This window comes from Carettochelys insculpta, chromosome 2 (genome assembly GCF_033958435.1).
Source record: "Carettochelys insculpta isolate YL-2023 chromosome 2, ASM3395843v1, whole genome shotgun sequence".
NCBI lineage: Eukaryota > Metazoa > Chordata > Testudines > Carettochelyidae > Carettochelys > Carettochelys insculpta.
The window spans coordinates 199,398,351-199,415,427 of NC_134138.1; the positions used below are offsets into that span (position 1 = coordinate 199,398,351).

At 44.7% G+C, this 17,077-nt stretch overlaps 1 protein-coding gene across 1 annotated transcript in view; it reads right to left on the bottom strand.

Moving 5' to 3' along the window:
- The window catches only part of LOC142009762 (collagen alpha-4(VI) chain-like), a 98,547-nt gene that overhangs the window by 26,139 nt on the left and 55,331 nt on the right, over window positions 1–17,077 (bottom strand). The window contains exons 23-27 of the mRNA XM_074988296.1: window positions 8,771–8,833; window positions 8,534–8,596; window positions 6,934–6,996; window positions 3,802–3,864; window positions 2,500–2,550 (exon numbers count right to left, since the gene is read on the bottom strand). Of these exons, the coding sequence (XP_074844397.1) occupies window positions 2,500–2,550; window positions 3,802–3,864; window positions 6,934–6,996; window positions 8,534–8,596; window positions 8,771–8,833 (303 nt within the window). The remainder of the gene's footprint in view (window positions 1–2,499; window positions 2,551–3,801; window positions 3,865–6,933; window positions 6,997–8,533; window positions 8,597–8,770; window positions 8,834–17,077) is intronic.

Here is a 17,077-nt window from a genome sequence, read left to right on the forward strand (position 1 = left end):
AAGACATGGTTTACCATGGCATTGCCACTGCAACTAGAATTCTGGCCATGAGCACAGCTACTGACTTCCATGGCCTCCTCCAAAGTCTTCTCTCCTGTGACCCGTGCTCCTCCCTCCAAGCAGGCTGCTCTATTGCTGACTGAAGCTAAACGGAAATATGCATGTTTACCAAAGGCTTTGTACCATTTTAAACAGATTTAAGTTAAATAAAATAGATTCTCAAATAGACAAGGCCCAAAGTAAGGGTCAAGGGGTTATGTAATTTAACCAATAAAAATGTATACAGACCTACCTGGGAGCAATTATTGGAGATGCCATTACAGTAAATCCCAAAATATGCAGCTTCAAGTTGTGCGTAACTCACTGTAATGTGAGTTAAACACAACCTGAAACTGCTCTATAGCTGTCAGCCTGCCTAGCTCCCTGCAGCTGTGAGAAACTAGACAGGCTAAGAATCCCTTCTCCCTGCTTTTCTCCAGCCCCACAGCTGTCAACCTGACAGCTGCGCGGCTGGGGGAAGGCAGGGAGAAGGGGCTCTTAGCCTGGTTCCCAGCTCTCCTGCACTGGTGGGAACTGGGAAGCTGACCAGCCATGAGCTGGTCAGTTTCCTGTGTCCCACAAGCTCCCCCCCAAACTTGTGCAAAAATTTGAGTTACGTGGGGGTTGCAGGAAAGCAACCCGCGTGTAATTTGGGGGTTTACTATATCATCCTTCAGACACCTCAGGCTAACTGCAGCCAACTGAAACTGGGAAAAACAGCTCATTAATGAGCTGAAGTATGGGTAGCTGAAAATTATGAATGAGGTTTTTTCTCTGTCTTAATGGGAAGAAAGGTTTTGGAAGAGAGTGGGCATTAGGAAACGTTGCTAAGAAGAAAAGACACCAAGAAGGTGGCACCTGGTACACTTTTTGTTTTGATATGAGCTAAAGGGAATTATTAATTCATGCTTAGACTGAGCCTGAGAAAACTTAGGGTGCTATTTGTGCATAACACGCTTTATACACCATTTAATGTGAGAGGTTTATCCATATTAATAGCTCGTGTGGGTATACTTGTAGGTTCATTCAATATTTTTAGAAAATGTCCTTCTCAGCCTTTATCCTTCCTTTATATCTGTTCTGCTTATGTCCTTTACATAGAAGAGTTGTTGGGATTAACTTGAGAAAAAAAATACACAGACAAAAGCAGAGACAGTTAAGCAAGTTCTGAGATTGATATTCATCTATTCCCCTTTAATTTATTTTTTTTAAATATTATTGTAATATCATCTACTTACTGACTTTTATTTCTTAAATCCACTTTTAGTGAATGGTGTCCAGAAACCTTTTATCGCCATTTGTTGTATGCAATAAATATTCATAATGATTGGAATGAATATTTCACCATTTTGATTTATTCTGAATTATTATTGTTGTAAACTTTTATGGTGAAGTTATTTTTCAAATGTGCTACACATTTTTTATTAGCAAATCATTGCTATTTCTTCATTTACTCAGGAAAGAGAACTGAGTGTGAACATGTCACAAGCTCTTCTTTTTTTTTTTTTTTTGCTTAAATTTCCCCCTCCCCGTTTCCACACCCAAAACAAGAAAACACTGACTAAACACAAATACATATCTCAAGAGCAGTTCACACATTAGATCCTCAGGTAGTGCAGAAGAGTTAGCCATTGATTCCAATGAGGCTACACAGAATTATATTAACTTTAGACCTGACCCTTATTTTGTATCTTTTACTGTAAATGGTTTCTATAATTTTAGAAGTTAATATTTAATTATTTTTCATAGAATCATAGAGCTGGAAGAGACCTAAAAAAGCCATCAAGTCCAGCCCTTGGCCTATAGATAAACTTTAACTTGGGGCTAGTTGGTCCCTAGTTCTTACTTGCTGAGCATAAAAGGATGGGGACATAACTCCCCTGTCCTTCTCTCCTTATATATCTTCCTCAGCCAAGTAATGGCTCCTGTGAAAGCTACCGCTGTCTGGCCACCAGAGACAGAGAAGCAATTTCACCAGTACTTCCCTCTATAAACACATTGGCTGGATGAGTCAGGGAACAGGAAGAGCCTCCGCATACCAGCTAGAGCAGATGTTTGAGTGCAGTGGGGGGGAGGGTTAATAAGTACTATCCCCAAAGGCAGAACAGACTCCCGCATTTTTACCCTCACAGTAAGGAAAGAATGGTGTTTCTCTGAGCAATGGTTCCATCCCAGGCTTGCTCTTGCAGGGACACAGCTACATGCCTCCACTTACTCAGGTCTGAAAGACAGCTCTCCATCCAGCCCTTCCCAATGGCCTGCAGCAAACCAGCATCCCTGTGTAAGAACTGGGGGTAACTACCACCACATCTGCTCCAAATTCAGAAAGCCAGACATGCAGGTATATGTAACTGGGAATGAAATTAGCCTCTTGCTTTATGGCAAGGGACTAGGAGGTGTCAGAAATTTCCTTTGTCACCAATCTGACTGGTATCTCATTAGACCTGGGCTTGATCTCACCTTTGCTCCTTTGCTTCCTGCAGGACCAAAGCCATCATTGCCATCTGGGCCCTGAACAGGTTGGAAAAGATATTGCAGGTCAGATTCAAATGTAGAATTAGCTTAGGGTGGCCATATGTCCTCTTCAGTTAAGCCCTGTCCCAACCCAATGGGCTTTTTTGGCAAAAGAAGGCCTTGTCCCCTTTGCTCTTGCCAGCTCATCAAGTTGACGAGAACAAAGGAGAGAATGCCTATGTTTGTCAAGAAGAATGGGGGTGGGGATGGTACATGGAGATGCCAACCCTGTACAGGAGTAAGGGGACCAGAGGAGGAAAGGTTTCAGTGCATGGAGGCAGACAGGGTTCAAGTGACCAGCCACAGTCTCGAGTGGCGGGGTGGGGAGAACTTCAGGGTTCAAGTGACCAGGGAAAGTAGCGAGGAAGCTCCATGCAGCGTCCCATTTTCCCATTGGGAAATATGGGCACCCTAACTTAGTTGTAAGTTCAATACTTCACTGATTTAAAGGGACGCTCATGATTTTGGGCCCATTGCAGCTACAGCTGATTTGTGTAACAAAGGGTACCACAGACACTGCCTAGCTAGCAGCTGTGGCTGGAGCCATCAAGAGAATATACAGCATACGAGCAATATGCTCTTCCCCAGTCTGCAGGGCATCTCACTTATATTTTCTCTCTTCCTTGAGGGGGGACCTAAGGTAAAATTCTTCTCTCCAATCCACAGTGAGAGGAGGATTTTCCCACTGAGCTCTCAAAAAGAGAGAAGAATAGGTCCAAATAAAAAAAGAGGACATCTTTACTGTTATATTCATTTGCCTGGACTCCATACCAAGTAAATATAATTGTAAGATAAGTGTCAGACAGGTCGCCGTGTTAGTCTGCATCTTCAAAAACAACAGGAAGTCCTGTGGCACCTTATAGACTAACGGATATTTTGGAGCATAAGCTTTCATGGGCAAAGACACACTTCATCAGATGCATTGTAAGATAGAAGTTTGCAGGTGAGGACAAATTGTTCTGCTCTTATGTCTGATGGATGGCTGAAAAAGCGCAAGAGTCTTCCTTGCAACAAAATTAAGATATATAGACACTAAGACCAGAACAGACCACTGAGGAACACCTAAGTCCTGCCTCCAGCATAACACCGCCAATAGGGATGTGATGTTAGTGGGGAGAATGAAAACTGAGCAAAAAGATTTTAAAACACCTAGAATGGATGAAAATAGAATGAAACAGAAAATGTGATAAACAACCAGGCCTCCCCACATTTAGCACAGAGAACCTGAACTGGAAAAGCAGGACTTACAGGCATGCCCCTTGGGCCAGGTGGTCCGAGCAGGCCCTTCTCCCCAGGATCTCCAGGTTCACCCTATTACAATTTAAATACAAAAAATATTACCCCTCTTGTATTTGACTTATCAGAGAGCATTTTCCTTTAGCTACAATGAGGTTGGCCACTTGGCTAAGAGTTGTACAGGTTGAACCTCTCTAGTCCAGCACACTCCAGTCCATCAACATCTGTGGTCTGGCATGGTTTTAGTTAGCTTCATGTCCACTTATAATGGGTGTGATTAAGGGTTTGGAATAGGTGCCATATGAAAAGAGATTAAAAAGACTGGGACTTTTCAGCATAGAAAAGTATCAGGGGTAACCATGTTAGTCTGTATCCACAAAAACAACAAAAAGTCCTGGAACATCTTACAGACTCACAGATTTTTTGTAGCATAAGTTTTCATAGGCAAAGATGCATAGAAAGGAAGGGACTAAGGGGGTTATGATAGAGGTCTATAACATCATGACAGGTATGGAGAAATGAATAAGGAAAAATTATTTACTTCTTCCCATAACTTAAGAACTAGGGGTCACCAAATGAAATCAATAGGTAGCAGGTTTAAATCAAATAAAATGAACTATTTAACCTGTGGAACTACTTGCCGGAAGATGTTGTGAAGACCTGGACTTTAAAACAGTTAAAAAAAGAACACAATAAATTCATGGGAGGGTAGGTGCAGTATTACTTAGTAAGCAGAAAAGGTAGGAACGGTGTCCTTAGCCTGCTTGTCAGAGGCTAGAAATGGGTAACCGGAGGGATCACTTGCGATTGCCTGTTCTGTTCCCCTCTTCTGGGACATAAGTCATTAGCCAATGTCGGAAGACAGGATACTGGGATAGACGAACCTTTGGTCAGACCCAGTGTGGCCAATCTTGTGGCCAAGTTTCCTGTGGTCCCAAAAAGTTTGTTTACAGCCACTAGTCCTGGCTCTTATTGTTCTGTGCTGTTATTTAGCTCTAATTTACCCTAATGTCTTCTAAGAGCCCAGTAAGCAGTGGAAGTGTTGATAATGCTGCTAGACAATATTGACCTCCTGTGGCTTGACACTGGTCGGGTCCCAAGGGGGTTCCAGACTAGAGACGTTCAACATGTACTTTCATTTTCTGCAGATTAAAATATACAAATAATAAAAGCTCAATAGCAGACCGGACTCCAAGCTTTTACAGGGTCTTCTTCTCGTAGAAACTGGAAGGCACAGTTCAAGTCAGACAACACTGTGTGCACGTACAGCCAAATCCCACAGGCTTACTCTGACAAAACACCCACTATTGCCAGTGGGAGTATGGCCTGAGTAAGGCCCAGGACATGTGCCAAGCATAATAGGAACTGACTGGAACTCTACTGGCATGACACACAAGCAATGTCAGAATGAATTGAATTATTCAGACTGTCATTGTGAAATACACTCTGAGGCTGTGTCTACATTAGCTCCGAACTTCGAAGGGAGCATGGTAAGTAGGGTGTCAGGAGATTACTAATGAAGTGGCTGCGGTGCATATGCAGCACTTCATTAAGCTAATTCTCCCCTACGGCAACTTCAAAGCGGCAAACTTTTGAGGAGTAAAGGGACTTAGAAGTAGCCCAGTCATTTCAACGTACCAGCAGGTGAGCCGCGGCTACATGTGAGCCGGCACTTCGAAGTTTAACACTTTGAAGTTGCCACAGGGAAGAATTAGCTGAATGAAGTGCTGCATATGCTCCACAGCACTTCATTAGTAATCTCCTGACACCCTACTTACCATGCTCCCTTCAAAGTTGGGGGCTAGTGTAGACACAGCCTTAGTTACATTGCAGCTTGGTTCAGAATGGATTTCTTGAGTTTCTACTATCTCATAGGATAGTTTATTCTAGGAACATCCACATCAATGAAATAACAAAGACAAACTAAGGAGAGGGAGCGTGGTAAAGCACTTCTTTGATAGTAACTTATTCTAATAAGAAGTAGTGTTATCTCATGGTAACAGCCTGGAGACAGGGCGTTAAAACCTATTTCCCCATTTGATCTTCTTACTTCCACTTTCTTTACCTCTGTCTATCTACCTATGTACAAACTGAGTTTAACAATAGGTACTTCATAGATGCTGGGAGGTTTGTAAACTAATATTCATTAAGCACTTCAAAATCGTTGGGTAAAACACCATGTATGAGTGACGCTGTTGCTTTTTTTAAAATGGTCTTAGACTACATATCAAACACACAACAGGTAATTCAATGAAAAGGAAGGAGGGTCTAAAAAGCCTTACAAAGAAACAAATCATACATCAAATGAAAAAGGTGGATTTCAACCTGTTCAGTCTAACATCTTCTTGATCTAAACATCCCCACTGTGCACACGCTTGTTGGATTCCTAAGTGAAGGCCACCATCCTGACTGACACTAGGGGGACTGGTATAAGAACCTCTGGTGATAAAACAGTAAGATCTTACAGCTTGACCGAAAGCTTTCTTGTTGGAGCTGTCATGGCATATATTCTCTGCAGTTGGGCAAAGGGGTGAATTGCAACACATTTGTCTCTGGATAACACCTGTACCCTGCACTCAGCAACCTTTTAGGAATGTCCCAGGCCAGGATGGGAACCATATTACCTAGTGATCACAGGGGACATGTATTATAGGTGGGAGAAGGAAATGCCTTCCCAAACTACCTCCCTGGGCAATGCTCAGGCTGTATCAAAGGCCCCAGGTTTTCTCCCCCAGTCTTGTGGGTGGCAGAGGCTGGGAAAGGCAGGCTGCAGGCTGGGCAGCCATGCCACCCGCTGGCACCCCTGAGCTTCAGGGCTGGGGTCCAGCAGCCTCATCATGTGTGAGAGAAGGGGGGCTGTGGCCATAGTCGGGGGGTATCATCCTGCTCTAGCTCTGCCACTGACATTGAATAAGTCACTTAGGCCCAGATCTTCAAAGTATTTAGGTACCTAACTCCCATTGAAATCAATAAACTAAATGCTTAAATACACTGGGCCTAAGCTTCACTGTCCACATTTAGCTCGATGTAAATTATAATCACGCTTATTTATCTCAGGGTGATGCTGTTTGTGTTTCTAAAGTGAAACGGGATCTCTGAATGAAAGCTGCTGCAGGAATACAATGTGCTTCTTAAAATGCTTACCTTTGGGCCTCTGGGCCCTGCATTCCCAGGAGAGCCAGCTGCACCTGGGGATCCTGGATTAGCCTGTAATCAGAAACACACACACACAAACACATGGTGCATTAGAAAAAGCTAATGGCTAATGTTCATCAACACTTGGAATAGCTCTGGAAGTACTCATTACATTTGACCCATCTTAGCAGTGTCTACACGTGCACGCTACTTCGAAGTAGCGGCGCCAACTTCGAAATAGCGCCTGTCACGGCTACAAGTGTTGGGCGCTATTTCGATGTTAACATTGACGTTAAGCAGCGAGACGTCGAAGCCGCTAACCCCATGAGGGGATAGGAATAGCGCCCTACTTCGACGTTCAACGTCGAAGTAGGGACCGTGTAGTCATTGCGCGTCCCGCAACATCAAAATTGCGGGGTCCTCCATGGCGGCCATCAGCTGAGGGGTTGAGAGACGCTCTCTCTCTAGCCCCTGCGGGGCTCTATGGTCACCGTGTGAAGCAGCCCTTAGCCCAGGGCTTCTGGCTGCTGCTGCTGCAGCTGGGGATCCAGGCTGCATGCACAGGGTCTGCAACCAGTTGTTGGCTCTGTGGATCTTGTGTTGTTTAGTGCAACTGTGTCTGCGAGGGGCCCTTTAAGGGAGCGGCTTGCTGTTGAGTCCGCCCTGTGACCCTGTCTCCAGCTGTGCCTGGCACCCTTATTTCGATGTGTGCTACTGTGGCGTGTAGACATTCCCTCGCAGCGCCTATTTCGATGTGGTGCTGCGCAACATCGACATTGCCAGCCCTGGAGGACGTGTAGACGTTATTCATCGAAATAAGCTATTTCAATGTAGCGTTCACGTGTAGACGTAGCCCTTGTGGCATTTCTCAATGCTTTCAGGAACTACAGTAACAGGGATGTGCAAAAGACAACCCTGAACATTCTTTTCTCTTCCCCATGTAAAGACATTAAGATTTCCAATATTCCTAAAATATTATTTGTTAAAGCATCTTAGAGGTGATACACACACAAAATCAAATCCGAAACCCTAAGTCTCATCGCACAGCTGAAGAGTGGGCCTGAATCTTGACATATTGGTCCATACTGTGACTCAGTTAGACTAGTGTAACTCAACCATAACTCTGTTGAAGCCTACGGTGTTATGCTAATGTAAGCGAGAACAGAATTCCTCTCATATCATCTGTACTGTCCCCTGTTCTTTCATCAGATTACAGGTTTGAATCTCATTGGCAAGTCCTTGTAGCCACACCCAGATGAAAACACTAATAAGGGTCAAATTCGGCCTTTGGTTACAGTGGTGAATGTCTCTGGACCTAAGTGTTTTTACTGTAACCATGAAGGAGCTCAGTAGCACAAAGCTGTTCTTCTCTCCTGATTTATAAACCAACATTTGCTTTCAAGTCCACTATCAAGCTCTACTGTGTCTAGTGTAACTCTCCCATTTGGATGATCATTAGGGGGCCTTATAGCACAAAAACTCTCCACTTATCCAGATCTTATACACAAAGCCCAAATATCATTTTGAAGAAAAAATATAAAAATAAAACACACTGCTGAGAAGCAGGTAAGCATAATGTATAAATAAGGATATACTCTTTAAAACCAACCTGAAGGCCTGGCATGCCCTGTGGTCCTGGAGGGCCTTTGACTCCCGGTGCTCCTCTTGCACCCTAATGGACAAAGGACATTTGTTGTTCAAACCACTAATGTGCCAGGGCAGAATTTCCCCAACAGTGTTTGAAATTGGCATGAAAACATTCCAAAACAAAAACAGAACATTGAACGCAATGGCTTGCTTTCGCCATACATGTCATGTAAAATAAATCAGCCTTTTTTTCTGCTACCTGTGAGCCTTGTAGACCAGGGTCTCCTGCATAACCCGGCTGCCCACGATCTCCTTCCCCACCCTGACAGAAAGTGAGAGAAAAAAATGAATTAATGACCGTGTTTCAGCTACATATACACTGATCAAGCATTATTAATGCCATTTGTAGAAGGCTACGGTGATTTTCAAGCAGCAACCACCACCGAAGAACCACCACTGAAGAAACATCAGCTGAAAAGCAAGTTGGCTAGGTAGCCTTTTCCTTGCTTTGGGGTCTGCGATGGCTGGTGAAGAGGGAGTAGAAAATGCTATTTGTATTTGTTTTACATGATGATGAGTGCATTTCAACAGGCCACTGTCGGCACTAATCTAGTGCAAAAATTATCATTAGCCACAGAGTGTTGAGGTGACAAGGGCCGTGGGGGGTGGGGAATTTCTTGAGTTTTCTTCCCCTCCCCATGCACGCCTATGTAGGAGTGCTCATAATCTAGCCCAGCACTGAGAGTTTTCCCAGAGGTGGGCACTGGTATATACCTCCCATTTTAATTCCAGTTACACAGAAAGCTGCACACCAAATCTTTACCTATGGAAAAATACAGCTGTTAACTGTTAAGCTTAGCAGCTAAATGTCACAGGCATACAGCTGCATTCCATGCCTGAGACAGTTCAACCAACAGCTGAAATTGGCATAACTATGTCGTGTTATTCTGACAAATAAAATCTGCAGAATTTTGAAATATTATGCACACAGTACAGTCAGAGAAATGGCACCTGCTCTTTCCATATCTCCTGCAACGTTCTCCAAAGCTGTGATTTTATATGGTCTTAAAACCGGCCTGTTAGCCTCACAGATAATCAATTGTTACTTTTTGGCTGGAGCAAGATGAAGTCCTAATCACTTAGATTTCCTACACTGACCCCATTCCCAACACCTCAGAGAAGGTCACCAGGTAACAATGTGATTTTCTGTTTATAGCATCAGTGCAAACCAGGTATCCTTTATTTTGCTCATTCACACACACTTTGAAATAAACCACATAACCATGGCGGGTAGACAAGATCTAAGACAAAGTTTTTCAGCCCTAAAGCAGGGATGAAGAAAGACCCTAAAGGGAAGTCAGAAGCAGCAACACTGACTAATGTTTAATGGGTTTTTTTTTAAATACCCAATCTCATGAAACATTTTAAATTAAGCATTTGTGACTGGAACAGGAGATCTATTCTGAAAATGCCAGCGTCTTTCCAATGAAGCCCCCAGACACTATTGTGGTGCGTTCATTAGAAAGTCACAAGATATGGCAGGTTTTAAATCCAAGCCTTGTGACAGGGGAAGTACACTAACGCTCTGTCTTCTTAAGGCTATCTGAGGGAAAGTGTAGCTGAGTAACAGTCAGGCATTCTTGTGGCTTGCCTTAATCATAGTCCTTCAGAAAGCAAAGCCAGATCCAAAGCCCAGTGAAGTCAGTGGAAAGGCTCTAGCTGAGTTCCATGGAACTTGGAGTCAATTTTTACAATATGTCAACACTGCAATAAAAGTCTCATGGTTGGCCTGGGTGAGCTGACTTGGCCCCCACAGGCTTCTGGGCTGCAGAAGGTCAGCACAAAGCACTCAGGCTTACGCTTTGAGACACCATGAGGCGGGGAGAGCCCCAGAACTTGGCTTCCAACCCCAGCCAAACACCTACACAGCAATTCGATGGCCCCTGAGCCTGCGCCCAAAACAGCTGACCTGGGCTAGCCATGACTGGGCTGTGGGTCTTTTATCACAGTGAAATTGTACCCTAAGCTTTGTACTCTGTGCTGCAGCTGTACCTCAGCATAAGGAGCCAGACCTTGCCAAGCTTGAAGAACAATAGCAGTGAAGCTGCTGCAGCGGCATGAACTAACCACTCAAGTATATCTCACAATCTCAAGGGAACTTCTAGGCCTGTAGTGCTGCTCGTGTTATTCAGATCTGGTATGTTTGCAGTACATAGCAGTGGCACCTCCAGCTGCAGTGGAGAGTCACCCTTCGTGAGCCAACAGACAAGATGGATGGAAACAGAAAGTGCAAATGGACAAACTCACATGAGGGGTGAAGGCAGGAGCAGCAGCAAAGGCAAGTGACAGCCATGAAAGGTAGAACTGATTGTGTCAACAGCTTCAGAATGCACTGCTAGTAGGTGAATGACCCTGTTCACATGCACAGCAGAAAGATCATAAAGACAGGGATAGAGGAGAGTTCAACACAACAAGGCAAAATGAACTTAGAAACCAGAAAAAACAAGATACAGCAGAGTTAAGGAGAAAGAAAAGAAAAGTAGCGTAGAGCAAGAAATTGACCCTGAAAATGAAAAGAGGAGAATCCTGTGGCAAAGAAACCCCTTTGGCAAAGGATCCTATTCTTAGCACAACACTTTCATATTAGACCACACAAACTCATTACACCAAGTACCAGATATTTATCCATGAAGCATAACATGTAAAGTATCTACAAAAAGCTTGTAACTTTTTGAGATTTATAATCCTTGCAAGATTCACGTATGAGTAATAGGAATAAAAGGAATAAAATCTTTATACTGAAAATACACATTAGGGACTTGGAATAAAAGTTAATCACCAGTGGATAATGTGTCTGAATGATGGCCCTTTCGGGGTTGTCATTCCATCCTGTTTAGCTAGCAACACAATGCAAGGGTCTATTGTTTAGCCTTTCGCAATACTAAGACTTGCAATGTGAAATCAGCAGAGGCAAGGAGTCAAAACGCTTAATGATAAAAATAGAAAACCAACAACTTTATAACAAGACAGAGTTTCTCCCTGCATATGAATAAAAGGCTGTTTTCAGTATAACACAGGGGAGGGGGAAACAGTCTGTATCCATTCGATGAAGAAAACCCATGTGGAAATGGGATGTTTTCATGAATGTTGAGGATCTGTTTCTTGTGAAGCTTTGGTAAGGGAGTGGCAGGGAAAAAGCTGCTTCATTAGTAGGAAAGGGGACAATTAATAAGGATGGGCCAGGGTTTGTGTTTTATTATTTTGATTTGTATTGTAACCTTCTGTTTCCATCACTGTCTTTCATTTCTAGTTAAGTCTTTACTCTCCTTATATAGATCTGTTTGTGTTTCGTTACAAGTACTCCAAAGGGCTGTGTATTTTACAGGAAGGGACACTAACTTAAGATAACACCGATAAAATGGAGACATTGTACCTTTGGATGCAGAAGATCTGGGATTTCTCTGAGTAGCCAGTGTCAGGGGCTGGATATCCAGTAGAATGATTCAAAAGGACTTAGGGATTGGGGTGCACCTACTTTTAGCCCATTAGGCAAAGTCAGAGCTGGTACAGCCTAGAGGAGATCTCGCAAGTGAGTGCAGGGCCGATGGTGTCATGGAGCTGGCATCCAGCCAGACACAAGGATGTTTCCCTCATGGTGGAAGTGGAGCCTATCAAGGTATGTCACAGACCTGGGTGCTCTAAGAACAGTCACAAACACATAGGATCAGATTCAGCTCTGGCAATTCAAAAGGGCTAGATGGTGACTGGATGTGGAGTTGGATCCCTGGCTTATAGTAGCTCCCAAAAGGTGCAGATCTGCCATAATCAGGTCCTGTGCCACTCTTCTATCATAGAACTGGAAGGGACCTTGAGAGGTCCAGTCTCCTGACCTCAAAGCAGGACCCCTCACCATTCCTGATAGATTTTATTTTTTTAACCTAACCTGCCCCAGGCCCTTGAAAGGCCCCCTCAAGGGCTGGGCTCACAACCCTGGGTTTACAAGGCCAATGGCTCTACCCTACAGGCGGAGGGGGAGTCTGAACTCTGGTTATCCCTCAGCTTGTGAACAGTACCTTGGGGGACTACTTCCACACAGCATCAAAGGTCAAAATGCTTGAAAGAGATTCCAGCTCTGGGGCTCCTGGCCAGGAAGCCAGTGATGGAGAGCTTTTTTTCAAATTAAAGGCTTGTCTACACTGTTTTGTTTGTTTGTTTGTTTGCAGAAAACGCCCTTTATTCCCAGAGGGGAAAAAAAAACCATGTCCACACTGCAAAGCTTGCTATTCTGAAATAACAGGTCATTTAACTCAATATAGTAACTCCACCAAAATGAACGACTTTCACCAAACCCACTAACCTTCAATTTTGTAATGATTCACAGTGTGTACTAAGCAGCGGTATGTAGAACTTAACTGGCCTTGAGGGAAGCATCCCGTTGTGGCTCTTATTTTGAAATTGGGTTCTTCCAGCGTGAATGTTCAATTTCAAAACATTCTTGCAGTGTGAAAGCTCTTTTCAGAAATAACTTCTTTCAACATTAGCACATCAAAATAAGCTATTTCTGAAGATCCCTGCAGTGCAGACATAGCCTAATATACAAATTCAGGCTCCACGCTGTGAAGCAGGAGTGTTACAAAAACACTAAGGGGTTCACTGAATACCAAGAAGTCATTTCCCACCGGACACTGAATTTGAATCTTACAGCTCCTGAGGTCACAAACTCATGATGCTTCACAATCACTCACAGCAGAGCAACGATCAGTGCAGAGCAGGAGATCCACCAAAGAGACCCACATGTTTCTGGGACATAGGGAAGGAAAAAAATTCAGTAAGACCATTTATCTCTTCCAAGGCTGGATGGATGAAGGACGTGCTATGCCAGTGAAGAGGCTCTTTGGCAACCTACATGTCCTTGGCATAAGTTAATGCTTTATTCAATCACAGATGTTGTTATTTGTTAATTTCCTCTCTTTAGCTGCGTCTACATTACAGCACTCTTTCGAAAGATTAAAAATCGAATGCTGGCATTTGAAGTTTAGCCCTTTGGAAGACCATGGCTACACACAAAAAGTGAACTGAACCCTCAATCAGCTCTTTCAGCAGGAGAGACACCCAGTTTCTGTGACAAAACCTTCCTATCTTATAAGAGACTTTTGTCTTTCCTCCTCCCTTTACTGTCAAAGAGCCAGTGTACATACTTCCTCCACCAGTATCCCACAATGCCTGCCCTGATGGAACTTGTACCATGAGAGCCAAGGCTTCAGCAAAGGCTCTTAGAACATCCTGGTCTGTCACACTCTTGGTTCCAGAGGCAAGAACCCAGAACCCATACTTACCCAGGGTTTTTGAGCTCCCAGCTCTGCAGAAGAGAGCCAGGATGTCCCAAGAGCTTGCATTTTCAGAAATTCCATCTCTCCTGCCACAGAATTAGAAGCCAACCCACAGTCAGAAGCGTGAGTCCCAGGGTCTCTCAGTTCTGTGTTCTGCTACAGGGAACCAGGAAGCCTTAGGGTCCCTGGCCATGGGGCAGACTGTCTCCAACAGCCCACTAGGCACACTGACAAGGAAATAACTGGTTCTGTTGGAACTCAATGAAAATTCATTTCACCTAAAGTGTTGCTGCAAAACTTCTCAGGTTTCACTAACTGCCTTTTTCCAGCTAAACTCCATTTCGTTGGAAAATTTCTGACCACATCTCATCAATATCCTGTCTATCCTGGAAGAAGAGGGGGCTCTGGTCATGTGTATGATGTATGCCAGGTAAATGCACAAGGCTTGAAGGAATCAATGACTCATCTTGCCCTGTCAACATCAGTGCAAAGATTTAGCTAACTTTTGCATTAGTTTTAAGGAGGCTTACACTAGTGGATCTGCATCAGGCTGCCTCCCTTCTTCTCAGTGGTCACTCCAGCCCTTACTAATTTTTTAAATGGATGAAAAATATATGTAAATCTTGGAGGCTAGAAAAATCTCCAATTCTTCTCCTAACAATAGTTTATGTCCTCAAAATTTGATAGAGATGACTCCAGAGCCTTGGCTTGGCTTTAAAGCCACCCAATGACTAACCCAAACACCCCAGACTCCAAATTCTCCCTTGGATATACATGTGCAAATTTCGTCCTTTCAAACTGGAGCTCCACGTGCACATCCCAGTGGGAAATGTAGCCATCTGCTTTCTGGATTTGATTCTGAAACCAGAATCAGCCTAAATACTTCCACTAGGCCTCCTTCAGTCTGCGTAGACTATGGATCGTGCCCTTTGTGACTCCATTTAAGATAATCATTTACAGCATTGACTGTGACTGGGGAGGCCCACATGAGAGTGACAGTCCTTGCTACACCTGCTGCATATGTAGTGGGTGTCTGGCAGGTCCTTGCTGTCCTTTCTATGGGCTCGCTTCTCCTCTGCCAGCTGTCTGATCTTCATCTCGCCCTTCTGAAGGCCCTTGTGTAGTTGCCGCTTCCAGCTGCTGCGGTTGTCTATCAGCTCTTCCCAACTATCTGGGTCGATGTCTGCTTCCTTGAGGTCCCTCTTACAGACGTCTTTGGAGCTCAATTGGGGGCGTCCGGGAGGTCTTTTGCCAGAGGCTAGCTCTGTACAGGATGTCTTTTGGGATCCTTCCATCATTCATCCTGTGGATGTGGCCAAGCCAGTGGAGCCACCACTGCCTGAGGAGGGTGTGCATGGTTGGAATTCCAGCTTGCTCGAGGATGGCATTGTTGGGCACTCTGTTCTTCCATGATATTCCAAGGATGCACCTGAGGCAGCACAAGTGGAAGACGTTCAGCCTCTTTTCCTGGCAGGTGTACAAGGTCCAAGACTCGCTGCCGTAGAGGAGAGTGCTGAGGATGCAGGCTCTGCAGACTTGCATTTTGGTGTGAGTGTATAGCTTGTTGTTATTCTACACTCTCTTGCTAAGTCTGGACAGAGTTGTGGCTGCTTTTCCGATCCTCCTGTTTAGCTCAGTCTCCAGCGACAGGGTGTCAGTGATGGTGGACTCGAGGTAAGTAAACTCATCGACGACCTGTAGCGTGTAATTGTCAATGCTGATTAATGGAGGTTCAGCAACGTCCTGACCAAGTACATCTGTCTCCTCTAGGCTGATGGTAAGCCCGAAGTCCTTGCCTACTTTAGAGAATGGATCCAGCAGTTTTTGAAGCTGGCCTTCTGTGTGTGTCACTACAGCAGCGTCGTCTGAGAACAGCATGTCTCTAATGAGCACTTCCCACACCTTAGACTTAGCCTTCAGCCTTGCAAGATTAAACAGTTTCCCATCAGATCCTGTGTGCAAAAAGATGCCCTCTGTTGAGGATCCAGAGGCCTGCTTCAGGAGGAGTGCTAAGAAGATCCCAAACAATGTTGGAGCAAGGACGCATCCTTGTTTGATGCCACTCCTGATGCTGAAAGCATCCAATGATGCGCCATCATATTGAATGGTTCCTCTCATGTCTTCGTGGAAAGACTGGATCATCTTGAGTAGCCGTGGTGGACAGCCTATCTTGTGGAGCAATTTAAACAGTCCATCCCTAGTGACCGAGTTGAAAGCCTTGGTCAGGTCGATGAAGATCCCATATAGTGGCTTCCTCTGCATTTCTCCTGCAGCTGCCTCAGGGAGAAGATCATGGCAATGGGAGATCTCTCGGTGCGGAATCTGCACTGGGATTCTGGATACACCCTCTCAGTGAGCTTCTGGAGTCTGCTGAGGATGACACAAGCGAACAATTTACCAGGGATACTTGGGAGGGAGATTCCACAGTAACTGTTGCAGTCACTTCTGTCTCCTTTCTTCTTATACAAGGTTACAATGTTGGCATCCCGCATATCCTGTGGAACCTCACCCTCTCTCTAGCACAGGCACAGCAGCTCATGTAGGGGTTCCAGGAGTGTGTCCAAGGCACGCTTGATTACCTCTGGTGGTATACCATCCTGGCCTGGGGCCTTTCCTACTGCAGTGCTGTCAATAGCTTTCTTCAATTCGACCACAGTTGGTTCCTGGTCCAGCTCATCCATGATTGACAGGAGCTTGATGGCATTGAGGGCTGTATCAACCTCAATGTTCTCACGTGAGTACAGCTCGGAGTAGTGCTCGACCCATCACTCCATCTGTTTGGCTTTGTCAGTGATTACTTCATCAGATTTGGATTTCAGAGGTGCCATCTTGTTCTGGATGGGTCCTATTGCCTTCTTTATGCCCTCGTACATTCCCCTGAGATTATCAGAGTCAGCACGGGTCTGGATACTGCTGCATAGCTTAAGCCAGTAGTTGTTAGCACAGCGCCTGGCTGTCTGCTGTACTGTTTTTCTGGCTCCTTTGAGTACTTGCCGGGTACTCTGACTCGGTGAGCGCTTATACTCCAGAAGTGCAGCACGCTTCTTTTTGAGGACTAAAATCATCTCATCGGCGTTAGCTTCGAACCAGTCATTTGTGTTTCCAGCTCTTCTTCCAAACACTGACAAGGCCGTATTGCAGATCATGTCCCTCAGATGCTGCCATCTGGATGTCGCATCAGCACCCCCAGGGCTGCTGTGCAGATTCTCCTCAAGGGTCTCTCTGAACATTTTGGC